The following is a 27,611-nucleotide window of genomic DNA, read 5'->3' as shown; positions in this document are numbered from 1 at the left end:
CTGGAGTTTAAGATTTTAGGAGCTCTAATCTACTCTCTTTTCTTGTAAGGTTTTGTGTTTCAAGTGCTCTCTGTGGCATATTAGTGAGTATTGGGAAGAGACCTTGCTATAGGACATGGCAACAACAGCAGAAAAGGGTCACTCTCTAGAGATGCCAGTTTTGCATTTTGAGTGGAAAAGGAACATACTGTATTTGCATTGTTAGCCCGATCTCCTCTGGAAATGACGTTTAGGCAGCTATATGGGGGTGTGTGTGTGTGTGTGTGTGTGTGTGTGTGTGTGTGAAGATGTGTACATCACTAACTTTTCAACCTGTTGGTTGATTTCAGCTGAATTTGATAGAAGGATAGAGATTTCAAAGAAAACTAAAGTCCTGCAATCTTTGTGCAAGCAGACAGCTAAACAGAGGTGAAGGAGCTTTTCGGAAAGGTAGGGTTTCTTACCTCTACCTCTACTAGGAAAAGCTGCAGTGTGACAGTTTGTTGTTGGAGGTGAGAGGATCCAGAAGGGACAGAATAACCCAAGCACAGGAGAAGCTTCAGTTGGAGCTTTCACCTGATTAGACAGCAAAGTCAAGCATTGAGAAGTCACAGATCTGTTCAAGAGCAGACCATGTTAGCCCTTTTGCTTTTGGAGCTTCTCATGTCGCTTATTATTTTAACAGTTTGTATTCCAGAAGTAAACAGAGAGTCAAGCTGAGATGTTCACTGTCACTGGCTGATCTATGAACTGTGACGCGATAGTAGCTCCAAAAAATTCTGCCTATGCAAAATAGATTTCACTGTGGAAAACAATTCAGGACTGAAAGACAAGGGAAATCTCTCTCAATTTATGGTCTCAGGATGCTTCCTGTAGTGAAAGAAAAGTCAAGAGCTGAAAATGTCTGATCTTTTGGTTTCCGTTCAGTACTTCAAAGGGGGATTACTGGTGTTTCAGAGATGTATTTAAAATGCATATGCGAATGCACATGGGTATAAAGTGAAAGTATGGAGTAGCAGTAGAAAAAGTTTTAACACCCTTGAGTTTGGGATAGCTTCTTTAACTGAAAAATCACAAGTGTATTATATACAGATCATACCATCAAAGATACTGGATTTGTTTTCGCAAGAAACATGCAGAAATATTGAGCAGAGTGATGGGAAAAACTGGAAAAATAAAGAAAGTTAGTTCTGAATAATAAGAAATACAGTATTTATATAGGTCATCCTTTTATGCTGGCTGAAATTTTTACTGGGGAGTAGCTCTAGCCTTATATGCTTGTAATAATACGGGCTTCTTTTGGCTAAGTATATAATTGTTAGGAGGCCAATTTCAGGTAGAATAGTGAGAGAAATTTAAATGTGTGATAGATGCAGTGCAAAGGTGGGAAATACTTTTACATGCAGGACAAATCTCTATGTACAGTGGATTTCTCTGGGAACTCCTTTTTCCTCTGCCCTTCAGTCCCCCCTGCTCTTTTTCCTTCCTTTTCTTCTTCCTGCCTCTCTCGGTTCTGTCTTGCTGTTGAGAAAGGCCACTTCCGCACATGCAGTAATGTCAGGTTAATATTCATAGCTGTGGTTACAGATGAAAATAGTTTATTGCACAGATTGGTTAATTCATTCATTGTTTAAAAGCACTTTGAAGATCAAAAGTATAATCAAATATCTAAGTATTATATTGGAGAAACTGAAATCTCTCCATGCAGTGGAGATGCCCTGAAGAGATCTGTTGTTACTGACCTTTAATTTAAAAGCATTTCTATTATATTGTATTTTATTCATTTCTTACATTTAAAACATAGCCACAGCTAACTGATAAAATCAAACCCAAATTCCCGCAGTTTGGTTCTACTCGATACCCGGGGTGTCCTGGGTGGTGTAACAGCACGTCTTGTCATGTTCTTACTGCTTTCACATACGCACGCTGAATAAACTCTGCCCAGCTGTACTATATCAGACTGTGCTTTTATCGGGGATAACTGGTGACAATATAAACTACGAGAAAGAGAGACTCATATGGTTTCTACATGTCACCAGAAAACCAAGATTAAAAATACAGTTTAACAGCATGTGTAGTTCTGGTGTTGCTGTTTATTTTTAGCAAGTGGGTACAAGTGAAAGGACACAGACACCAAAAGAGAAGTTTTAAAATATTTTTCTTCAATATCCTTGAAAAGCTAAGCCAGATAGGAAATATGGGAGACTTTAAGTCCAGGTCACTGCAAAACTAGCAATTGACTTCCTTAAAAACATACAATCCTTTTGTTTCAAGTCTAAGCAAAAGCTAGCCATACTTTCCATGAAGTCTTTTTTTCTTTTCTTTTCTTTTTTCTTTTCTTTTTTCTCTTTTCTTTTTTCTCTTTTCTTTTTTCTTTTCTTTTTTTTCTTTTCTTTTTTTCTTTTCTTTTTTCTTTTCTTTTTTTCTTTTCTTTTTTCTTTTTTTCTCTTTTCTTTTTTCTCTTTTCTTTTTTCTCTTTTCTTTTTTCTCTTTTCTTTTTTCTCTTTTCTTTTTTCTCTTTTCTCTTTTCTTTTCTCTTTTCTTTTCTCTTTTCTCTTTTCTTAATATCAGATATTGGCTACAATTAATTGCAAGGCACTGATAAAGCTGAACTGAGAGTTTTAGGCTATTGGAATGGTATTGGCATATGGTCAATCCTATTCATTGTGCTGGGGGTTTCGTCGTGATTTGAATGACCCTAGGCTCTTCAGTCATGATTGCTTGTGAGAAGCAAAGGATGTCCCTCTCCCTAAAGAACTGAAAAATCTAACTAGATAAGACTTGAAAGAAGGGTTATAGAAAGGAAGTATTATTTATTCCATTTTACAGGCAAGAAACTCAGACACTTAAGTGACTGGCTCAGTGTCTCACAGGAAGCCTGGGTGGAGCTGGGAATTGAATACAGATAACCTGACTCTGAATGCCTGGCTCAGAAGACCACTTCTTTAAAATGTTTTAGAATGTGGGTTTATTCATCTGCTGAGTAGGGTCCTAATGATACCGAAGATATGGGCTGGGGAACATGTGAGGTATCTTAAATGTGCCTATACTGTATTTTATAGGAGGGTATAAACTCATTGGTTGCTGTTTCAGGCGTAGGTTAGTATCACTTGGAGTGTCTCAGTACACTGAGCATACATTGGAAAACGCTAAAGAAAGGGAGTTTTTAGATTGCTAATGATTTCCTTTTAAGGAACATGTGACTAAGGGCTCAGAGAATTTGCTGCTGAAACTGCTTACTACAAGCCTTTGAAAATTCCCTGTCTAGTTATTCACATAGGAAATATCTGGTTGCAGGCATACTTGGCTGTGCAAGCTGCCATGAGTACCCCGTATTCATAAAGCCTGTTCATTCAGGCCTTTGAATGGGAGCAGTTGACAGAAAGAGAGTCATTTTTGTCAATTCTTTTTAAGTATACAGTGAACTTGCCTCTTGACTTTCGGGTTTGATGTTTCATTGTGATTCATGCAAGGTACAAAAGCCATATGCTACAGAGATAGAGAGATGAAATACTGCCAGCTCAGTTAATTTTTTGATATCACCAGTTCATTTAATTTTTTTTTCACTGCCCATAATATTTTTACTGCATACTTGCCTTTAAGTTTTCCAGCTTTTAGGCTGTCAGTCCAGTATCCTTCATGAAAAACTGTACTCACTTAAGGCTGTATTCTCAGAGGCTTTTGGAAAGTGGCCTGGAAAATTTGTTTGCATGCCTGTTTGCACTAGCAAAATCCCAAACTGTGTCTGTTAGTGAGCGTGTCTAACCCTTCAGTTCTTTTCTGTTTTCTATAGTACTTAAGAAATATTTTATCATTGCTGCCCTTCCGACCAACCACTAATAATGCCGGTAAGATTAAACTGTTGCTGGAATTCTTTTAATTACACCCTTAGCAAGATTAACTTGCTAGCTTCAGACTCGCCTAGAATCTATCTAGCGGTCTGCAAGCTGATTTTCATGTGAGGCTGGCATGATTTCTGACTTTGGATTAGCTAGCTGTTGCTTCGCTTTGAGTAATTCAATGCAAAAATAAAAAAGTGGTTGTACAAATTGTTGCGAAATGAAATCACCAAGTTTCCTAGAGCTCTGCTTTTTAATTATCCTTCTTTTTACTCATGAGAAGGTTGAAAATAAATTTCATCTAAGATCAGCTTTTATGTATATTTCAGAAAGATATATGTTCAACTTGCCACAGATATCAAATGCAATTATTGCTTTCTAAATATTATTAAGCTATCTTGAGCATCTCACTGACATATTTTAGGGTCCTGATAGTTCTCAGACTGGCCTGGTTTTACTCCAGCAATTCTGAGGACACAGCTTATGGCAGGAGGAATTTATTCCAACCATTTATTTTCAGGTGAAGGTGAAATCATTTAGACGCCTAATCCCAAAGTGCACCTGCAAACGAGGTACCAAATTGTCTAGGTTAATTTGCACCTCCATTTTATTGCACCTAAACCATGTGGATCCCAGAAGGTTGTTCATTTATAAGTAATCAGGATAAAATAGTGGTTTTATTAAGTTTCATGAGAATCAATAATAGATGCACACAGATAGAGAGAATTTAAAAGGCAGATTCCAAAGCAGTGGGGAGATCAAGATACGCTGTCCTTTTGCAGTTTGCACTGACAATTTTGAATGTAACAAAAGTTTGGAAAATTCACACATAGGTTATGTCCATATATGTAGGCAACTGAGAGCTCACATTTAGAGAAAATCGTATGCAAAAAATTGCCAAGATAAATCATAAAAATTTGCATAAATAGTTCACATTTCTTACCACATTTTCTCTGCCTGTCTTCATGCAGAATATTAGATGCCTTCAGAAATGGTTCGTGCTAGCTCTAGAGTACAAAGAAAGCTATACTGGTTTCAAGCTTTTCAGCTTAATTGTTATCTGTATAGCTCAGAGCTAGAGAACTGCAAGCATCTAGTCTAAATGGAGAGGGGAAAAAAAACCTCATGAAAAGGAAGGTCTAGCACCAGAAAACTGACAGAAACATGAGCAGCTAATTGCTGTAGGCTCCGTACATCTTGGAATGACCTAAGGGGATATCAACAAATTACTTTCCACTGGGGTATAGTAACAGCAATGGCATAACAGTGAAATCACTGGCAAAAACTGGGGGAAAATTCTTTTAAAGTATTGGCATTAACATGTTAGTGAGCAATTCTTTTTCCATTTTAATGGTTATTAGTGCATGCTTGCATTTAACATCTGCAAACCCTCCCTTTCCACTCTTCTCCCCAAAAAACAACTGGTGATGGTGACAGGGCTTTTTGTTTCTATCTATGATTCCCTTATGGACTTGTGGTCCTGAATAATTTCTTCTAACACTGACGCCTCAAATATAAGTTATTTGGGACTAATGTTTATACCTTTTTTCCCCCCAAAATGAAGGAATCAGATAAAAAGGGTGATTTTATTTTTAAACAATTAGAAATTAAAATTATTTCTAGATCACGTGTTCCAGGTTGCTCATTACTAAAAAGCATGTCACAGCTTTACAGAACCGTTCAGTGTTTAATTAATTAGATCATTTTGCAATGATTGCATGAAAGACAGCTTATAAAAGAATTTGGAAATATCCCTAGTAAGGGCCATTCTTTTCCATTTTTGCAGAACTCTCCAAACCCATAAGCTAAACCAATTTTTGCATGTGATGACAGATATGTTTCCCTGAAATTCTATTTGGCCGATACTAAACATCTAGTGGTAAATCTTACATTATTCTTATGTTTTGTTTTCTCATGGGCAGTATTGAACTTCAAATGTATCATCAGGATCTTTGCGAGGTAGCTTAGTTTAGAAAGCAGATCTCTCCATGATTTAACTGTAACACTGGTCAAACCACGTTAGCTGGGTAATGGGAAGTGAAGCGTACTGTTTGCGAAAACAGTTCTCTCTTCTCCCCCTTCCTTCAAGTACCCGCACGTTTTGCCAACTGTTGTTGCCATTGTAACCTATAAGAAGTTGAACCTTTTCTAAATCAAGCGTCTTTTTTTCATTTTAACTATGTTCAACCATTTTTAAACACAGCTGCTGCTAGCAGTTATAGCATGATTTTTTGACTAGTATGGGCAGATTTTGTTGCAGTTGTCAATCTTAAAGTATTTATTTCTAGGGCATCTCCAGCATCGTGTCTGAAAGTTGTTTGCAGTGAACTAAGGCAACAACATAATTTTATAACATGGTCCTAAAACGCTCCTTACACAAAAAGCCCTCTGTGCTTTGCAAGGAAATGGTGGCTGACAGAGTTGTAGCACACTTGTGTTTTAAGTCTTTCTCTAACGGCATTACTGTTTCTTCCTCCAAAGCCATTTGTGTAGATCTGCTGCATTTGTATCAAAATGATTTTTTTTTCCCTAGAAGTCAGAAAGAAAGAAAAGAATCTGCAGAAGTTCGATGGCTAGTCATGGTGTCACGTCATTTAACCTAACTACTAGAAGGTGTTGTTATAGTTCAAAATATTTCATGTATTTTTAAAGAAAGACTGCATTCGAGAAGAATAAAGACTACAGTATAAATGCTAGGACAGTCCGCATTTAATTAACATTTGTAAATGCAAATGGCTCACTATTATAAAGCCCACTTTTGAAATGATCTTTTATTTTTGAAATGATCTTGTGCCAGCCACAGGTACAGCCATGTTTGTGGTTTCCCCCAGATACTGAATGATGTTCTGTAGCGGGGTCAAGCGCTCTCGTGACATTTAAGCAGTGGAAACGAAAGAAAACATTTGTGGTGTGAAACAACGGCTCACACTTGACCCTCCAAAGCGTATCCATTTATAAATGGATAAAAGTGACTATTTAAAGTTGTTTTATAAGGGAACCACTGTGCCTGCTGAAAACCCCTAATTTACTGTTTGAAAAAGCAAATGATGTGTGGGTACCAGAACATGCATTTTTAAAAAACATCTGCGGTGTTCCTTGTGATGCATTTGATCTTAGTGGTAAAACAACAAAACCAAGTTGTAGAGGGATGTTGCTGCCATCCTATTTTTAATTCACCATTATGTGTTAAAATAACCATTAGTTTAAAGTGAACAATCACAGCCTTGCTTGCAACGGTTACTCAGGTATTCCTCTTAAACCAGTTTATAATTTTGCAGTTTGCTTTGTGTGAGGGGCCAGCCCTGGAGGTAGGCTAGGGAACTGGTGGCGGCTCCGACGCATTCCTCTCCTGCGGCAAAGAGCGGGAGCGGATGACAGAAAGTGTTACTTCACCCTCTTTTCTGATCTCCCGGTGCGTATGGCAAGCAGCATCAAAAAATGAGTAGTGTGGGTCAGCCAAGACTTTCCCTTCTGCCGCTGCCTACTTACGTGCTCGCAGGAGCTGGCGCAAGGTCGTGGCTGGCGAACGCTCCTGTGTCGAAGCTGTGCCCCCCCTTCTTGTTTCCCTCCTGAAGCAAAGGCAGGCAATGACACTTGAACCCTTTTTGCTTAATTAATTTTTCTTTTTTCATACCCTTTGACTTCAAGCATAATTATAGTTTATAAATAGCTTATAAATATTAGTAAGACTCGGAAGGCAGTGGCCTGGGTGGAACCCTCCAAAAGTTGTAAAATGTGACAATTTGATTGGATCTGAAGCCAAACAGCTCAGCGGCAGAATGTGTTTTTGAGGGATTTTCAGAATGTATCCCTAAAAAATCGGGACATAATCAGATTAGCCAAAGACAACTTCAGTAAAGATAGCTTTCTTGAACGACCTGCAAGCATTTCGTTGAAGAAAGCTTGACTATGACTAATTCTGTGAGTGGTATGAGTTATTAGGTGATGAATTTTAAAAGTAGTGTCCAGATGTAAATAGTGAAAGCATCCAAAATATTACTCAGCAGCTGCAAGAGCTGTAGGAAAAGCTGACATGACAAATTTAGTCATTTCTTAATCACTTTCGTTAGGCGGTATTGTCAGTTCCAAGAGGCAAATTTTCATCTTGATTTACGCCTATAATAGAAATGGCTGAAAACTGAAAAGTTCTCAAAACCGTTTACTTACAAAACACCTTTTAGGTCATTTTGGAAGCTTCCTATGACCTAGCAGTAATGTTCTTTGCACATGGGAGTTCAACAAATACACTTTTAGACAGCTTGTATCAACAAAGCAATTTTTTCCACCTAAAACAGTGACCTTAACACGTGTGCAATTGGTAAAAACTGGCTTAACTGTATTATTTACAGCTACATCAAAATTTATTAATTAGTTACCTTTGCTTTAAATAAAATTGATTGTTAAAGCAGAAAGTAGAGGATGATATGAATTCTATTCTGCAATAGCTTTCAGATAAAAGAAGCAGTGACCCAACTCATTAGCCCTTTGATTTAATATATTGACACATGGGTACGAATAATTCCGTTTAGTGGCTTTTGCTTCCCAGGGATCAATTTAATTAGTTATAAAATGTGACTTCATGTCAGGAGCCAGAAGAAATGCTGACGTTAAATAAAGTCATACGCAATTTAAACAATAAAGCTATCGATGCCTGGTTAAAAGTTAATGATGCACAAAAAATGGCTTAATAGAGACAACCTCAGCAATGAAAGTGGTGGTAGGAAAATTAAGCTAAGTGGATGAATGAGAAATGGTGATGTTGTTGGATTGTTAAAACAAATTCATGGATGGTCTGATGGTTCATTTCATTGTAATATATGTTTCTGCTTTAAATATGGGTTTGAGGGTAACCCTGGGCTTTCATATTAGGAGTGACAAGAAATGGTCTGAAACTGGTCTCATTCAGATGCTAGAGAAGGAGAGACAATTTATCTGTGCACGTTCATCTTTAATCCTCGGGGACGTCTGGGGATGACCCAGTATTAACCACGATGACCTCCTGTTACAACATTACAAATACCAGTACTTGCACAGGTGGTGGAGACCCCATTCAGGATCAGTGTCTTACTCCGCTAGGTGCTGTGTACGTACCGTACAAACAAGGAGACACGGTTTGTGCCCTGAAGAAGGGTAGAAGTGAATTTTAAAGCACCTTATCCTTTCGAAAACCGTTTAATGCTGTAGACACAATCTCCTTATGTTATCTAAACAGAGTAAGAAGGCTTAGGGGAGAAAGTGGCAAACCCTAAAGTAGTTGGAAGTACAATCCAGCCTTTGTTTTCCTCCTTGTTGTTCCATGTGAACACACAGAGGCACCAGAGCCGGGCAAGAAGTTGGGTTCCGTTGTTCTCACGTTTCCCAGCTGGCCTTGAGCGCGGCAAGGTAAAATCCGCGTTGGGCAGGTTAAACAAGCAAAGAAGAGCCTGCAAATAAATTCGCAGACAGTGGGCCAAATCCGTAAGAAATAAATCTGGCCCTTTTATGGGTGATACAGAAGGATTTTTCAAGTTGTGGTGGATGGCTTTTATTTCAGTAAAACAGTGCTCCGATTTAATAGTGAATTGAAATGGTCACCTCCCTTAAAAATGTATAGACCCTTATCTGAATATGCTGAATAGATGCTAGGTCAAAAGATAATATAGAGAGAAACGTGATTGCTTAGTTCAAAAATATATATTGGTCAAGTGGTATCTAACATGTAAATCAGGATTAAAAATCCCTTGAAACCTTTTTATTTGCCTGTATTTTATCACCATCCAGATGAGACTGCAGTTACTCCACCTGTGGGGGAAAATCCGGTGTCAAAATGAACCGATGTTGAGCTAAACTGTGTTGCATTTTCATCTGAATTAATTCCTTTCGGGGCAGACAGATTCTTATTAGGAAGACAAATCGTGAAACAGGGACAGTAGTGAATTAGGCGGTTAGATAATAATTTTTAGCAATTGGGCTCATCTGTGGACTCCTCGAAAACCTGAAGCCTAGCAGCAGGCAGCGGTTATTACCTGCTAAAAGCATTAACAGTAGCTACGGTAACTTGCCGAAGGAGAGAGGGCCATGCCTTAGAATAAAACCTCTGTGTGTCAGAGGATTTTCTGACTGTACAAGAGTTATGTTTTTTTTACTAATGTTAGGCAAACTGTTTTGTCTTTGCATTGACTTTACATTGGCCACAGCCTACACAGAGGGAACTGCTGGAAAAAAGGGGGGCATTAATACTTTTTACTGTGTGCGGGCCAGCCAGTAGTTAGAGAGGGGGCCCATGTTTTCTTAGGGCTCAGATGGCAAAGCTAAGTATTCAGCCTACGGCAGGAAAAAAGTGCCTTTTTTGTTTTCTGGCTGGAGAGTCCAAGCATTCCCAAAGGAACACAATGAATGGCCCATTTTGTCTGACACTGTTTCGTAGACATAGAATTCTTGTTTTTTCATAATTATTCTTGCCCGTCACTGGGTGTGCACATGACATTTGAGCGTGTTTTAAAGTCTTAACACACTCATGTGCCTGCAATAAAGTTACTCATAACAATCCAGGCTTTCTGCAGACAACAGAGCAGGGTCTGTTGTTTTCACAAGTCACAGCAGCTGGGAGGCAATTGTGAAGACAACAGCTTAATCTAGCTGGAAAATACAGGAAGAAGAGAATATACACTCAATTTCCTTCCATATTATTGCAAACAATGCAGAGGGCTTTTTTTGTTGTGGTTTCTTTTTTTTTTCCTTTGCTCTGGGTGGTCTGACTGAAAATGTGAGTGGCATAAATGCACTATTAAATGTACTTTGAATTTTCAACTTGTATTTCTATATTCATGCTGATGTGCCTAAATCTGCTAAAGAGTGAGAATATTAAGCTACACAAGCACTTTAAAAAATTACGCAATTACAGCCTTATTTTGATCTCATGTACACCGTTTTTACACCGGCGTTGGTTTACAACATATGTTGCAGTCGCTTCTGAGTTATATCGGTGTAAGTGAAACTGGAATCAGGAATTTAGAGGAAATCTGATTGCTGAAAACTTCTATTTGAATTAACAGTATTACATAAAAACTAAAGCTATGCAGTCTTAGATGCAAGTTTAATCTTGTTTGAAAGTTGTATTTTTAGCTTCTCTGAAAAGGGACAGGGTGCTCAGTAATTTGTTTCTTTATTATGTGCTTCTGAATCTGTAGATTAATCATATTTGTAAATACTTCATTTATTTCAGAAGCGCATTTACAAACAAAGCATGCAGTAAAATAACGTGCAAACTCTGTTAGAAAGCATCATAAGCAGGCAGTGATCAGGTAGTACCTGATAGTACCTTAGCTATATTTTCTGGTGAAGCTATACTTCTGGTGAAGTTTTATGAAATATTAGGGAGCTGATTTTTTTCCTCAATGTGCGGGATGAAAAGTGAGGAGGAATGTACACTCCAACCATTATTTCAAAACTAGAAAGAGTAAAATGCAAATTAACCTGAAGTGGATTGGAGGGTAGGGAGGTCGCATTAATAGTCACCATTAGGTGTGGTTTCAGTGAGGGTAGGTGCTCACTTTAAGGAAAAGCAGTAAAGGTACCTTCCTGTACTGCTCCTGGGAATGCTACATACAGCAGATTTCCAGTAACCATGGCAGACAACTCAGATGGGAAGGATTTTTATTATGCATAGCACACAGGTTAGAGCAGCAACTGGTAACAGCGAAAGCCAGGCAGACAGTGAGCATGGAAAACGAATGAGTGATTTGAACACAGTCCAGACTTCCAGGAGAGAGGCTCAAGCTCAGGTTGGCGCTTCAGGAAAAAGTACCGTGTGAATGCTGAGATGCCCGAGATGGACACTGTGCTGTTTGTTTGTAACAGGACTGCAAATAGTACAGTACCACACGCGCTAGCGGGCTCCGGGACACTGGTATGGGGATTCAAGTGCTGTTGGAGAGGCAGTGGATTCAGCTGCAGAATCAAGCAGATAGATAGAAATAATGTCACATAGACATCTGAGCTATTTTAAAAAGCATGAAGTTGAACTTCAGAGCCTAAACATTGAATCATTTAGGCACACTGCTGACCTAACAGTAAGAAAAACCTCTCCTCTCTATTTTCCTTAAAATACAATACCACACCTTTCCCCTCCATTTCCCTTAAAACACAATACCTGTATTGTCCAAAATAAGATGACAGATTAGCTGGTCTGTGCGTCTCGCATTAATCCTGTTCAACCCATTCACTCTCACATCTCAGAAACCCTATATTGAAATCTTATTTTCATATAGGTCTTATTTTCATTTCTTGGTCACAACTTTGTAATTGGACTAACTTGCACAATGAGAAAAGAAATCCCTAAAAAGCCCTTTGAAAAAATGCATCTAAACTGACAAGGAAAATTACATCCTGAAAACTCTCCTCTAACCTGAAAAAGGAAAGTGGAGACAAGTGTGTGCTAACAAAACAGGGAGTTCGAGGAAGTGCGTTGTTTACCATGAAGACCCTTGAGTGCATGAGAAAGGCTTTACGAAAGCATGATTTTAATTTGTTTCAGCTGCATGTCTATCTTAAAAATAAATGTTTCTGGGTGTCCTCATTTCCTTGATATGATGCTACTTTTACATCCAGGCTTTTCTTGTAATTGTGACAAAGATCATCCAAAAGCCAAGAAAGCTAAATATACTTCGTTAAGGTCTTCTTCCTCATGATGGAAGCTTACTGACAACTTTAGAGCATGACTTTTTTGGTATTGGTGGCCTAGAAAGGAGAATTCCCTATCAGATAGCTACCTTGTTTATACAAAAAGTACTCTCTAAAAGAGATGAAGTGAGAGTAAGTGCGAAGAGTTTTTGAAGGTGTGATTTGAGAGTGATAGAAAAGACTAAGTGAAGGAGAAAAGAATGATTTGGCAAACAGAAGAGTCAGAAAGAAATTCAGCAATAATACATGTGAGTGACAGAGTGACTTCCAAATAAGTTTTTTTTGTTACTCAAGATGTCTACCACTATGATTATTAGTGCAGCTGGCTTGCTGACTTCTTCACTCAGCAGAGAAGCTGTTAAATGTATCATGCTCCAAGTACACCCTTACAGAGATAGAGGTCGTCTTCCCACAGGACGCATTTAAGAAACTCAGGTTTTTTGTGTCCAGGAAAGTCACACAAATGACGACTGTCTAGGAGTGCAGCAAGCAAATTGTACAGCCAGATGGGTCTAAGAAAATTAAAATACAAAGTGAGGGATTTGGAAAACAAGAAGGAAAGCATATTCTACTTTGTGTGTGTGTGTGTGTATATATATATATATGTATATATATGCGTGTGTGTGTGTATACAGAGAGAGAGAAAATTTCACTTTCAATTTAAGGAAATTTCTAATAGGAAACTTGCTACATGTTAAGCTAAGCTGGGAATTTATAATGTAGTGTTACTACACGCTAACTTCCATAGTGAACACTGTTAGTGCGTGCTTTTTAAGAGTAATCTCCATGTCGTGAGTGAACAGTTTCACAAAGGCCAGTTTAGTGTACTTAAACATTGTCCACATGGGGACATAGTGTAGAAGAACTGAGGTGCTATAAATTCATATACTGAATTACTGTTTCCTGTATAGCTGAATCCTAAAACAGAGCTTCAGGATGGAGCACAGTAGCTTAAAAGTGGGCATGGATGTAGGACTTTGAACAGCGCTGTCGAAGAGCGCTTTTTGTCTTTTGCTCTGATGTTGGAAGCATCTTCGGACAGGCATTTTTGCAGAACTCCTTCCCTTTTCTTTCTCATCGCCCAACCCAATGACCAAAACTACAAGGGCAACTTACTTTCTGGATCTGGCTGTTGCTAGGGCCTGCCAGCAAAGCTCATAGTCTGGCAAGATGCTGTTATTCAAGAAATACGTATTATGTAGGATTGAGCCTGTTGACTGTTTTTGCCCACAACAAGACCAGGGACGCCACGACAAGAACTCCAGTTTTTGAGTTGGTAGGTTTAGACTGTGATTGTACCACCAAACCAGCCCTCATCCTTCTCTTTATTTTTGTCCTTTTTTGTGTCTCTCTCATTTCTTCCTACTCCAATGTGTGTAAAAAGTGCCAGCCCTAACTAGTTCCTACTTCGGAAAAAAAAAGTAGCACTTCAGCTACTCCTGCAAATTCTTTCACCCTCTGAGCAGTGATTAATATACAAGTTTAAGAAGAATCTTTAAACAAAACCTGGAAAAAAAGGAAAAGAGCAAATATGCAGGCTAATGGTGTACCCTGAGGTGAGCAAAATGCATTTTTTTAACAAGCCAAGCATAGCAAAAAAGCTATTCTACAGTGAAATTAATAATTACCAAAAAGATTTGCTAGCATTATTGTTGTATCCTTTATGAGAATATGGGTAACATGTTTAAAAAACATGGGAAGTGTGAATCAAAGCCCAAAGATTCAAGCTGGTCTCTAATTTTTAATGTGAATTCTAATCGTATGCCCCGGGTGCACAGAGTGAAATATAGTCTGTGGATAACAACTGTCTTCCGAGTTGTGCCGCTAACCTGAAAATTGTATCTGTTTCTCTGATAATAAGGATTTCTAATTTTCCTTACAATCCTGCTTTAAGAAAGCTTTAAAGTAGAAGGGCATCTTAGTGCCACATGTAGTAGGTGCTTGGCTATAATACATAATTTCAGTCCCAAATATTTTCCAAAGGCAAGGTTTGTTTATTAACCGAACCCCATGCTGAGATTCAATCAGTCTAATACAGGCTGAGTTTGAAGTTGAACATTCAAACGTATGCCCATATATCTTGGGCATATATCTTACATAATGATGTTGGCCCCAGACATCTTTCTGGGTTTGTTTATGTCTGTTATGGATTCCCCTCATTATCCATGCTGTTTGAGGGATTCCCTATGGATTCAGCCAGTTTATTGCATACTTTTCTAATTTTATGCCAAACTGCTTGTTCGGAGTGGCAGCTTGTATGGTAGCTCTGTACAGCTTCCTCTCAAACACGGAGATGAATGTTATGATTAAGGTTAAATAAAGTAATAAGGAAGACAGAATATTGCGAGAGGGTGTGTAAGAGACTGCCCTGGGGGAGGCAAGAGGGCTATAGAGGTAACCTGAATGGTAAAACCTGAAGATGTTGACTACTTTTCCTATTTCTGTTCCTTTTAATTATGATTAACTGTTAGAGCAACAATTCTGCGATTTACAAAATCTTCCCTATCAGGTAGCTACAGTAGTAACACTGGGAGCATTCGTTTATTAAATTTCAGCAGGGTGAGGGGATGTTTTAATATGCCGGTCGCTAAGCACGTCCGTGCGCGCACACAGCTCCCGGTAGCGTTAATTGGAGTTGCAGATGCAGAGCAGCGCCAGAGCAGCGTCTTAAAAGTGGCGAGCAGAGCCTGGAACGGGCCGCGCGCCGCTCTCGGGAGCGGGCCCCGTTCTGCGGCAGGCCGTGCGGCGCGCCGCGCTCTCCTCTCCGGAGGGAGGCACGTGGTGCCCTGCTCTTGTTCGGCGTGCAGGACCCGATTAGGTCCTGCGGCAGAGTTTACTAGGGGTAATATATGGCCAGAAGAAACCAGAGCCTAAAAGACAGGTTTTTCTTATAAAGCCTTTGCATTATGAAAAAGGTTGTTTTCAATCTGAAAACTCGGATTTATAAACACTTAATTCATCAGTTCACTGTGCCTTTCATTTGAAATAAACAGCCAGCAATATTATTTTAAAATAAGGCAGAAGGTGTAACAAAAATGAAGTAATGTTTTGAGAAATATATGATTGATGATTAAAAAACAGAGAGAGAAGGGGAGGGGGGGCAGCCCAGCATTCAGTAGTCAGGCCAAACTTCTATTTGAGCATGCATTAAGGCAGGAGGACCAGACAGCGTGTCTGGAAAATTATTCTTTCTTCGAGAAGTAGTCCCTCAAAAATATTCCCCTGTTTCTTAAATCTGAAGGCATCCTTTGACCGACTTAGTTATTTTATGTCCGCGGATGCTAGAGGAAACAAAAGAAACTTTAAAACCTGGAAACATAAACAGCATTGAACCACCCACTTTACAAAAAGGGGGGGGCGAGGGGGAGACAGAAAGAGAAGAGAAAGAAATCACAGTAGATGTTTTCCAGGAGAGAACATGCTACGCTGTGTAGCGGGGGCTAGTGTAACAAGAAGTCATCTATTCTTGATTTCTTTGGACAGCTAGAGCTTTGTGCCTTGTCTAGTTTCTACGTTTTAAGAGCTTGTTCTGTGTAGCAGAAATAATACAATAAATGGGTTTAACCACATTTGTCTCAGCTAGACAGTCTGCTTTGTCAAAGATTGCTGGTACAACATAAACAAATTATGTGTTTGTAGTGCCTTTCAATGAAAGCCTATCTAACAGAGCGGAGATTGTGTTTCGGCAGCTGTAGATTTAATCTCCTACCTGTCAGTTAAAACAGGCATTTCCTGAGCAGATAAGGCCTGGCGGGGGGGGGCCGGCACAGCTGGACAAAGAGCCATTGTTGTGGCCCGCGGTTCCCGTCCCTGTGCCCGTGTGCTCCGTCGGGGAGGCTACAGGCGCGTTACAGTCGTGGAGGAGCTGGCTCTTTATTGCTGGTTAGTCAGGCAGAGGGAAAGCCAACGGAGGCACAGCTTTGTGCTATTGACTCTGGCCGCTTGTCACGAGGAACTGAGGAGAATATCCCCGACTTTGGAAACAATGTCACTCTGCTGTGAATGCGATCACAGGAGTCGTTGCAAAGGTCTATTCAGCAGCTGAAAGCGCTCTTTAAGTCACGCTGCCGCTCTGACAACCCAGGGAGAGCGAGCAAGTTTGAAGACTGACATTGCTTCTTGAATATCAGGATGCTCTGAAGAAAAGGCAGCACAGCAGTGTGCGTTTGTCTTTGACGTATGGTTGTTGCTGGAATTTCGGCACCCAAAGTCAGATAGGAAATACCTAATGCTCGTTTTAAACATGAATTTCCTGCTTTCCCCCCCGTTTTACATTTTTAATGATTTTGCTCTTTTCAATACGTTTTTGTAGATGAATCTCCAATGCTATAGAAACTGAGGAGCCAGTGTAACTGGCCCGAGCCAGGCGCAGTTGGCCCAGGCAGGAAGCAGGCCTTGTACACGGCACCGGGAGTGGAGGCACTCTGCCTCGCCTGCTCCCCAGCCTGCCGTAATTGCTGCATACCTAGCAGTGACAATCACCTCAGTCATACTGTGCAAACACACTGGCTTCGCGGAGCCCTTTCTGGGTAAAGATGATCAGATTGTGTCAAAATCTGAGGAATCCTACGAAGAGATGGAACAAATTAATTTTTGCAAGCAATCAGTATTCTGGTTTGGCTTTGATCTCTAGACACAGGAGTTTTCTGCATTAAACTAGCTCTCCACATAACTGCCTTTGATAACCCTTCGTGTTTCGATCTAGATGCTCTATAAACATCATGTGATTCCTGGAAGTTATCTAGGTTACTACTCTTCATTAAAAGCTCTTCAGAGATATACAGAAGCAAGAAAATTTCACTAGATTTGACTACCTCCTTTGACCTAGTCTCTTGAATAACATCCATTTAGGCTTGAGGGAAAATATCAACAACATCTCAATGGAGAGAGGTAATAAAGGAGAGTAAATTCAGAGGAATAAATACCTGAAGAAATCAGGCACAGCACTGGTGGGGATAGGAAAGGCATTTCCTTCTCACAGCTGTGACTCACCTCCAGCCTTGCATCCTGCCAGCGTGCAAGTGTTGAGGGCTGAGCTGTGTTAGCGCTGGCAGCTACCTGCTCGAAAACCGCCTCGTTCCCATTTTGCAACAGAGCCTGTCCCGCATGAGCCATAGCTTTGGGCTATGAGTAGCTGTTGCTACAATTGTGCAAGAAGGGCTAAAGGTTGCCAGCAGCAGGTTAGAATGGGACTGTTTGATGTCCCTTTTGCGTTGTCACTTATGCAAGTGTAAAAGCAGCCCTGGCCTCTTTGAGTCAGTGTCCTCCTACGTACACTGGAGACAAAATACCATGCTCCAAAGGGGTCTTTGAGCATGAACTAATTAATATTTGCAAAGTACTCAAGTGGTGTAAGTGCTGTGCCGTCCAGATACAACACCTTAGTTACAAATCTTTGAATATCAGTGAAAATAAAGCAAGGTATAAAACAATGCGCTGATGAAATTTTTCCCATAGTGAAGTAGACGGCAGAACTTCTACTGACATCAGTGACTCCTGGCTTTCTGATGTATCCTGTATTTGCTTAATATAATAGAACAAAAAACCCCTCTACTCTTTTGCTTTAGGGTTTTTTTAACCTCTATTGGGCAGAAGGGGTTTTGAGCAGAAGCACCAAAAGATGTTTCTGTTTTCACTTCTGCCTCCACTGGAGCTATTCTTTAAAGTGAAAGACAGTCCTTCCTGTACCAACCAGTGTGGAGTTAGGTGATTTCTCATACTGTACAATGCAAGCCCTTTTACTGAGGGAATTATTTTTATGACAGTAAGTAAAGAGATGGTCACTGCTCAAAAAAAGAATTCTGTCTTTGAAGGATATAGAGGAAAACTCTGATTGGAAACACCAGTATGAAATGCTAATTTTAAAGCATCTCACGCTCTGAATTTTTCCTTCAACACAGGATTTCAGTGTACTGCAGAAATCTTGCACATTTTGATATAAAAACATAAGCTAATAGGGAATTTCTGCCATAATTTATATTTAGATTTGAGCTCAAGTAATGGAGCTTCTGTATATAAAATATCAACAAGTATCATTAGGCTGCAATATTTTTCGTATTTTGGCAAGAATAAGACAAGGTGCAAATGAGAAACATACATCTTCACTAGTCTTTGGAAATATCTGAAATAATTGACTTGCTCAGTCTTCTGTGATGGCTTGGTGACCACTAACTGTGACAATTTGCATAATAGTCAGCTCTTCACTTCTGTAGAGATAACTGTTTGTATCTGATTAAAATTAGGACTGTTTTAGTTCTCTTGACTTTTCCAGAAGTTGCAGAAATAGAGATTTGCTGTTATGCTTTAACCAAACAAATGCACACATGGGGATAACAATATGCTGAGTTTATGCAGATTTTACAACACAAATCTGAATAAAATACCCACTAATAGACCCTTAAGGAGTAATAAACACACATGAATTTTCCTTAGTTGCACTTTAAAGTGATTTTAACATACTACTAGACCTTAACAATAATATTTAATTGACAAGATTATGCATTTGTATGGATTGAAAAGGTGGTAGATCTCTAATTCCAAATGAACTATAAATTCACTTTTGCATACCATGTTTTATTTATTTCTTTATAGCAGAGATGTTCTCCTTCCCTCCTAGTGAGAGTTTCTTAGAATACAGACAATTTAAGTAGATTTAATTACCATTTATCATACTCTTAACTTCATGAGATCATCTTTAGTTGAACTCTCTATTTCCAGGTAGTCAAGGAGCTAGATGAAAACAGGGCAATACAATGGGAAGCTAATAGAAATGAAAAGACAGGTGGCATTTAAAAATACTTTCTTTTCTGTGTGATTGGCAGTATTTCTCTGTTTTTTCCTTCTTTATTTCCCAAATAGATGGAATTTAATTTTAACTCGTTTAAAGTTTTGAAATAGTGAGGAAGAAATAATAGGAAGTAAGGATGCTCTGTCTCCCTGTATGATCCTAGCTCCAAATTTTACGTTAATATTGTGGCCACCACAGTAGACTTAAATCATCAAATCATGCTGAACCATTGGACAAATGGAGAAAAAGTGTGTGGGGGGGGGAGAAAATAGGAGTTAGAACCTATTTACAAATTCAGTAGTGGGCTACGTATTCGTCATGGTATTTCTCGTATGAAATGTTCACACTGTGCAAATCTGTGGTATCTTTTTTACAGTTCATTTGCCAACACTTACCCTGGGATCTGATTGGCAGACATTTTCTGTGGGGCTTATGAACTTACACTGTGAGAAACTATTTTTCAATTAGAATGTAGGTAATTAGGTGGCAGATAAATTAGAATAGAAGATCCCTCCCTATACAGAGTGCCGTTGATTCTGTATTGCTGACTGGGGTAGAAAGTAGCCAGTGTATAAATTCCAGCCCTATTAACGTATGAAGTCACATATAAGTGTATAAATGTCAATGCAATTGTCAGTGTTTTAACGGTGATGCCCTGTGATGCGGTGTTTGCATGATCACTTTTGGGCTGTAGAGCCCACCTCTCTTTGCATCGTAGTTCTTCCTTGTGTGAACTCGCAGCTCATTTCCTGGGACTATTTATGTTAGATGGGATTCCTCACTTACGTGTTGGAGACCAAGGCACACACGCTGTCTCTACAGTGGAGAACGCTGAGGCGTTGTTGTTGCACTAATTCAAAGCCTCGATAGTTCATCAGTTAAATTTCTGAGCTCAGCACAAAAGGCCCAGCCAGCACTCGGACACAAAGTAGCTAAATCCTTCATAACTGGTCAGTTAACTCAGGCTTACAGTCACTTTGCTTCACCAGAATGGCACAAAAAAGCAGCCAGACCAATTATAATCAAAGAGATTTTTTCATTTTTTGCAGTAAAATTCTCCTGCAGTTTACTAAATAGATCAGTCTGGGGACCAAAAAAAGGCTCAATCGCTGCATAGGTTTGTTACAATATTGGCAGAGTTGGAGAGGAGATTTGGGCCCAAACCGGCAAAAACCTGAGTGCATAATTACTTTAAAGCACTGAAGTGGTCCCAGTGACTTCCACATATATGAGTTTTCATAGAGCAAGTGCCTACCTCTTTATGCAGCATGATGTTTGCTTTCTTGCGTAAACACAGATATGATCTAATCAAAATACATAGTAAATTAACAAAGCCTCTTATATTTCTTCTTTTACAAAGAACAACAAAAAACACTCGCTATGGAAATAAATAAAAATTTCAATGGTGGTATTGAAATAATAGTGTCATCTATCATATACAGACTATTTAAAATACAAATGAAGTAAATACATGCAGTATGCAGGATATTCAAAAGCTTGTATTAATAATATGGTGAGCAAAACCACTGCTGTCAGTGCCATTAAGATCTTTAAATTGAATAAATCTTACAAGGGCTTAAAATGTAATCTATTGACTGAAACAGATACAGCCTTCATATTCGATCATATAAAGACATAATTTGAGCATTTGGAAAGTGCACATTCTTATTGATACACTGCCGTTACCTGGGAAACTCTTCTGTTATACCGAAGTTCTTAAATGAGGAAGTAGAAAATTTCAAACACATTTTTACTATGGAAATTGAAAGTGCAATGGCAGCATAGACAGACTAAAGTTACAGTCTGTCTGTTCCAGTTAGTCAAGCAGTTCAAAAATCTTAGATAGAAATTCAAGTTTCAACTAGGAAAAGTTTAAACCTACCCGCGAGTGAATTAGGTTCTCACTGAGGCCACAACGTCACAATATTTTCTTAGTTCAAGTACGAAAGGTACTGTATGTCTTGAACTAAAGGAAAAAAAAATGGTAAACCAGTGGATTTCACAGACTGGTTTCTCAGCTAGGATGGGTTGGAGTAGTGCTTTAGGTTCAGCAGAGATCTCAAGATTGACACCGGGTGACAACAGGGTCCAGAGATTTTATTGGTGAGAGAAGTAGAGGGCAATGGTTTTAAATAGTGATTTTGACTGCACTATTCTAGGCAACTAGAGCATGTTTGGCCCATCATAATGTCCTATACAAGTGTTGGCAGTAATACAAAAAAGTTCGGTATAAGCAAAGCATAGAGTATTATAAAGACTCTGTGTGCTCTCTCTCAAAAAGATGGCACGTAATTCTCACCTTCGTGGGAGTAAACCGTGCGACAGAGAGCAAACTCGTCAAGTATGGTCTTGGTGACTTTGTGAGGACCTCAGATGCCATAGGAGGGTGGGATTTATTTCCACTTGTGAAGTCTGGGATCATCGGGGTTAAGCAGAAAGGAGTGAGCTCCCTTTTTGCTTGCATTGCTGCCTGCTGTCGGGCTGTGGAAGCTCCTTTCTAGCTGTCTGCCAAAAAGTGGCTTCTCTGTGGAAACAGAAAGCCAGAACATACTCTAACAGAGACTTTTAGTGTCGGTTTTCAGTAGTTTATCCAGTAGGTATTAAGCACAGATAAGAGTGAGTAAGAGGGGACAGAGAATGAAAATCTGAGGTTCCTCCATGTCTCCATCAGACTTCTCTCCAAATTTGGGAGGTCTGCAGCTGCCTTGAAGACATGCTTCCTCAGAGTTTGGAAGCACCGGACAGTGCCAAAGGGGCGACCCTGTCTCTTTCTTGCCGCCTAACTCAGGTGCCGATATATGTGTCTGTAGGGAAACGGGACGTTTAAGGAAATACACGTAGTGCGGAGTGGTTTGTTAGTGGAGTTTGGGAGAAAGTGTGTAACTTGGGAAGAAAAAGGGACCTGTATAGCATAAACAGCAAAATCTGTCTAGGGATGCCTTAGGGAAAGCTTGCCAAGCGAGGAGGCCATCCTTCTCTCTGAATGCCTTCACTTCTCCAACTGCAATGTTAGTTGTCGTAGAGGCAGTTTTGTTTTTTAAAGACAGAACCCTTCCTCTTCCTTAGGCTCACTGAATGTGCTGTGTTCGCTGTCCAAAAGAGGCAGATCATTTTCATTCAAGCCGTTACTTTTGTATGACGTATCCCTTTGGCTTCCATTTTCCGTGCGCAGCACTAAACATCAGTGACTTTTTAACGGGGAGGACTGTAGCAGCCAACTTCTGAGATTAGTATTCACATGACTGTGGGAGAAAGCACACCACATTTGCCTAGCTTATCAAGTGGGCCACCAGCTTTTATTATTTCAGGGAGAATCGAATTGGAACTTGCTTCTTGAACTAATCAGGGCTGATTTGCTCTAAAGTTGCTTCCTGACTTAGATCTCAGGCGAGGAAGTGCTGTAATCAGTTCCCAAGGATTGTCAGAGTTGTGATGGGATATTAAGGGAATGGTACGCTATCTTCTAAGCATTCTCCAGGCTCGGTGGCTTCTTACATTTAACACAGTTAACCTGAGTTTGTTGCATGGGAACTCAGGTTCATTTTTTTAAATGGCTTAATATGAGAGGTAATTTTATTTGAGTTTGTGGAACTGCATTTCAGAAGGAATATCCTGAGCTGTCTGCACAGTTCAGCTAAAGATATATACTGGCAGAATTGTTCAAAACCAGACATTTATTACCATCACAAAAAAATTAAATAATCTTCATGAAAGAGAAAGCGAGTCCCCCTGAGTGTCACTGTTTGCATATTAGCGCGTCGGCAGGGCTCTGCCAAGTTCCTCTCTGAGTGACTGCTGCAGATGCTCGTTCTCAAGTATTCGGAGGCAGCTCTTTAGTGCCAGTCTTTGGGGACAAACAATAGCACCTGTTCCGCACAGGAGAGCCGGCCAGTTAGTCCAGTCATGTATCTTTAATGAAGCTCTGGGGCAGATGGCAAAAAATGGCATCATCAACAACTTAGCACCGAGGAGACAAAAGGGGAAAGTGCCGATCCAACAATACGCTGTTTTTACGAATGGGAAGAGACAGAGTCTAAGTGTTTCTCGTGCATCTGCTGCAGTCTTGGTTTGCCGAAAGACCTGAGGAACATCTCAGCAATTAAAATTTCTGGGCATGTAGCCGATTTTATGAAGTACATCAATCAACCCCTCCTCCCAATTTCTTCCGCCTCTGTAAAATCAAAACCATAAAAAACAAAAACAAAAAATCAAGAATGAAGAGTCTGTACTGTATTTTTTACATTCATGTTACATCTTCAGCAATTCAGTGATCAGGGACACTTGTACGTTCTCTTCCTTTTTAGTGCTCATTTCTGCATTTCAGTTGACCTCTGTGGAAAATAACGACACCTATGTACAAAATAATTGTGGGTGAAACCAGCATTGACTTAGGAATAATATTTGGTATGTGCCAGAGGGAAGGGCAGGGGGAGGGAAGGACTGCCATTCGATAAGGGTTTTTTTCAGTCCGTGTAGCTCGCTAAGTGTGAGCTTAAACTTATACTCTAGATGTAAACCCCCTCTAGTCAGCGGAGCTATATATAGGCTGAGGACCTGATCCAGCATTCAAAGGAGAATTTCAAGAAAGCATAGCAAATAGCCAGCACGCATGGTGGTATTACTCCACACGTAGGGAACTGCTGTCATTTGAGACTCTTAAAAATCTTTTTTGATATGGTGGACTTGATCCAACTCTATAGGAGTTCGCTGGGAAGAGGCCTGTGAAATGAACGGTACAGGATTTAGTCCTTTCTGTATAAGTTTCGTATGATTTTATGATACTGCAGTGCAAAGTGCTGCTCCGGCTCTGTATGTGCCATTACTCTAAGCACAGTATTCACTCTGATCTAGTCTCTGTTTTGTGAGTCTGTGTTGGTGTCTTGCAAATTTGCCACCTCTGTGGAAATCCTTTCTTGGGGGGGTGGGGGGGGATTGAAAGGGATATTTTTTAAACCTTGGATCCGTTCGATTAGACTGCGGTTGGGAACTACTGCAAATATATTATGTTGAATTCCTTCAAAATACTGCAGTTTTTTCTGTCGGACAAAGACTGTGTTTTCATTTACTGTATTGCTGTAGACCTGGTGTAAAGTAACACGGCGCAGCAAAACTCGCACCATTTTGTCAGAGGTAAATGCTTGTGCTGGGCACATGGGGACCAACTCCAATCTAACCAAGTTTAACTCATAGCCTAATAGGCACAGCCAGGCTTGCCTCAGCTCAAATGAAAGAAATAGCTTCTCAAAGCTAGTTTCTTTCACGCCCCAGTGCCGTAGCAGTAATTGCACAAAGACCTTTTTATTGTAAGTTGATTTTCCTGAGAAATGGATTCAAGAAAATACTGTAAAGTGTTTATTTTTTGCTTGACCTTTATTAACCTACATCTTAGGGCTTTCCCAAGAGAAGAGTTGTTGGTAAATTAACCCTCGTAGACACACACAGTAGCATTTCTGCTCTGCATCAATAGTTGTGAAGGGAATGGGGATATGACAAGAAAATTTGGCACTATTAAACAATGTCATAGGTCAACATATGGGATTTGGTCAGAAAAAGTTTTTAGGAATTAAAATGAAAAAAAGTTGCTTGAAGTTTAATTTAACTTTTTGATAGTATTTAATGCCACCGATTTATGGTAGGACAAGGGCAAATTTTTCTTCTGTCTAAAAACCAATTTCTTCTAACATTTACTAGCTTTGATATATAAACCATTATATGTTTACTTAACTACTAATCAGAAAAAGCATAGTCAAAACCTTGGGTACTTCCAGGGTTGAGGAATGATGGATAAAAACTCTCTGTGATCCTGGCCACTGTCTCTGAAACACATGCAGCATAAGTAAAGGAACCAGGAAATTAAAATGTGGATTTAACAGACACGATCGTCACATCTCTCATTTTCTATATGCAGAATACAAATGCTGATAGAAGGTAAAGAATTTTCTGCTCTTGCATGTTTGTGCTCTTTGATACATTTATTAAGGTCAAATTAAATTTGATATAGTAGGTTTTATTTTGAAATACTCTCTGAATACAACTCTGTAATTACCAAGCTACATGATAGTGCATAAAGCTATAAAACTGCTTAGACAGAGAAGCAATTTATATGTTATACCGAGGTGTGTATGGCAAAGGATGTTAGTTTAATTGGGAGCCAAGATGTTGTAGCCTTAAATCTTAAGAGCAGAGGTGTTGTCTTGGAGACTGTTTAATAGTGTGGTGAGATTTTGAAATAACATACCTGAGTTGTTGGCATATATATGAACAATACAATGTTGTAAGATCTCTCAGAATTAAAATTACCCTAAGGATACTAAAATTTTAACATCAAAGTAGCTGCCACAATGTTAGGATGCTTCTAAAATGCTTGCCACTCTGCTTTCTCTGACCAAAGATCAGAAAACTTGTGAGAAATTAATAGAAATATGTACCACTCTTCTTTTGGAAGAGTCTATAGTATGTTAAAAAGGTTTCGTATCTTTTTACCTTGTGTCAGGACTGGGAATATTAATTAAAAAAAAAAAAAGAGAGAACCATCAAGAAGTAGAAAAATGTACAGTTTGCTGTGACTGTTACACCTTTGACATGGAGGGAAAACAATGTTAGCGAGGCTTTGATGTGATAATGTGCAATTGGCAGGGATTACGTTAAGGAGAAGGTTCTGTGGGACTGTGTGAACGCAAGAGCACTATCAGTCCTGGAGAAATACCTGTCAAGACAAATTTGTGCTATTTCTGATCAGAGGCTCTCTTCTGTTTAGCAGGTTCAGGGTCACATGCCTCCGCTCATGATCCCAATTTTTCCACACGACCAGCGGACATTGGCAGCGGCTGCTGCAGCCCAGCAGGGATTCCTCTTCCCCCCAGGAATAACTTACAAGCCAGGTAAGCTGACAGGGATATGAAGCTATTTAACGTTTTAGGATATTAGCTGTAGCTTCTCGTGTGATCTGTCTGATAGATGATGTTACACAACAGGAGTAGCGGGCTGGAAATTAAATGTAAAGTTTTGCAACTCCACTGGAAAAGAAACGTCCGGTTTGAAGGAGATAGATGGAATATTGGTTATTGAATACCATGATTTTTTATACCTTTACTTCCCACAGCATCATCTGCTCTAAACATATTGACCTACTTGCCTACTAATTTGCATCTGCACTGGCCAGTGTCGTTACACAAAAGCTACATATCTTTTATTAATTTTCTTATCTTTGGTATACTTGTCTTTTGTGTCAGACTTCTTGCTCTTCATTAGTGATAAATGTCAGAGCAAGAATAATTTAATTAGCATGCTTCAAATGCGCAACTTTTTGTTTGATTTCAATCTGGATAATAAAAGGTTTCAGTAGTTCAATCCCAGTCATCACTGAGACTTGTAACAGGTCACATAACCTTGCAGTGAAATATGTTTTGAGATGATTTGGCAAATGTTATGATTTCTTTCTTTTTTCCTCTGAGTTTACAGGACTCCTGGGGAATTCAATTAGGGATATAATGGTTTGAAGCTACTTTCAGAGCCTCCTTGTAAACAGGGCTTTAAATGTTTAAAGACATGTTGCCAAAGGAATTCAATGTAGGAAGATAGTTAAGTAAATAAAAGTCAACCTTATTTTCATTTGTACATTCTTTGTAAGTGACCTCAGCCCAGAAGCAGCAACCTTATTTTGCTCATTAATAGTATTCCCTGTCAAGCTGCCTTTAGCATATTAACCTGATAACTAATAACTACAAAACATAAATACCCGTTTCTTTTTTTGACATTAAATACAAAATTTACAAAGTAAAGCATTGATCCTACTCCCACTGATGTTGGTGGTGTTTTTGCAGTTGACTGCAGCAGGAGCAGGGTCAAATCCAAAGGACAGCCTCATAATAGATGATGTAAACAGCATACTAATTAAAAGCCAGGTTGAACCTAAAATCTCTTCTAGCAAGTTTACTTAAAATTAGATGAAGTGAGGCCAAGCAGGATTTCAGGAAGCATTTCCGTTTGTCCCACTCCATTCTGTCTCTTTAGTCTAGAGCCATTCCTCTTTAAACATAGATTCTTTGTCCCATCATTATCTTATTTTCAGTTTCAGAAATCTCAAAGTTCTTTTCCAGTTTGACAAGCTAATGCACTATATGGAAGAAAGAGCTAAGAGAGCTCTGAAGGGCAACTAGCTCTAGAGGGCACAGAATGATGGCTATTCACACGTAACATCATCCCACAACATTTGGGGACCAAAATGAAGAATATTTTGTCACCAAAGACATGATAAGAATTGCCAGTTACGGAATTTGTCCAGGGCACCCTCTCTAATACCTTTCCTCTCGCAGCAAGCAAAAGCATATGCTTTAGTTTCCTTG

The 27,611-nt window shown here is 39.4% G+C and overlaps 1 protein-coding gene across 18 annotated transcripts in view; it reads left to right on the top strand.

Moving 5' to 3' along the window:
- SOX6 (SRY-box transcription factor 6) overlaps positions 1-27,611 on the top strand; it is a 386,297-nt gene that overhangs the window by 258,872 nt on the left and 99,814 nt on the right. For 16 of the 18 annotated variants that reach the window (XM_064513069.1, XM_026104417.2, XM_064513071.1 and 13 more), the window contains one exon: positions 26,024-26,147. In XM_064513069.1, the coding sequence (XP_064369139.1) occupies positions 26,024-26,147 (124 nt within the window). The remainder of the gene's footprint in view (positions 1-26,023; positions 26,148-27,611) is intronic. The other 2 variants (XM_064513080.1, XM_064513078.1) reach the window with 1 other exon arrangement.

Source organism: Dromaius novaehollandiae, chromosome 5 (assembly GCF_036370855.1).
Source record: "Dromaius novaehollandiae isolate bDroNov1 chromosome 5, bDroNov1.hap1, whole genome shotgun sequence".
Lineage (NCBI taxonomy): Eukaryota > Metazoa > Chordata > Aves > Casuariiformes > Dromaiidae > Dromaius > Dromaius novaehollandiae.
Note: the sequence above shows the minus strand (reverse complement) of the source record. Positions and strands in the feature narration are given on the sequence as shown.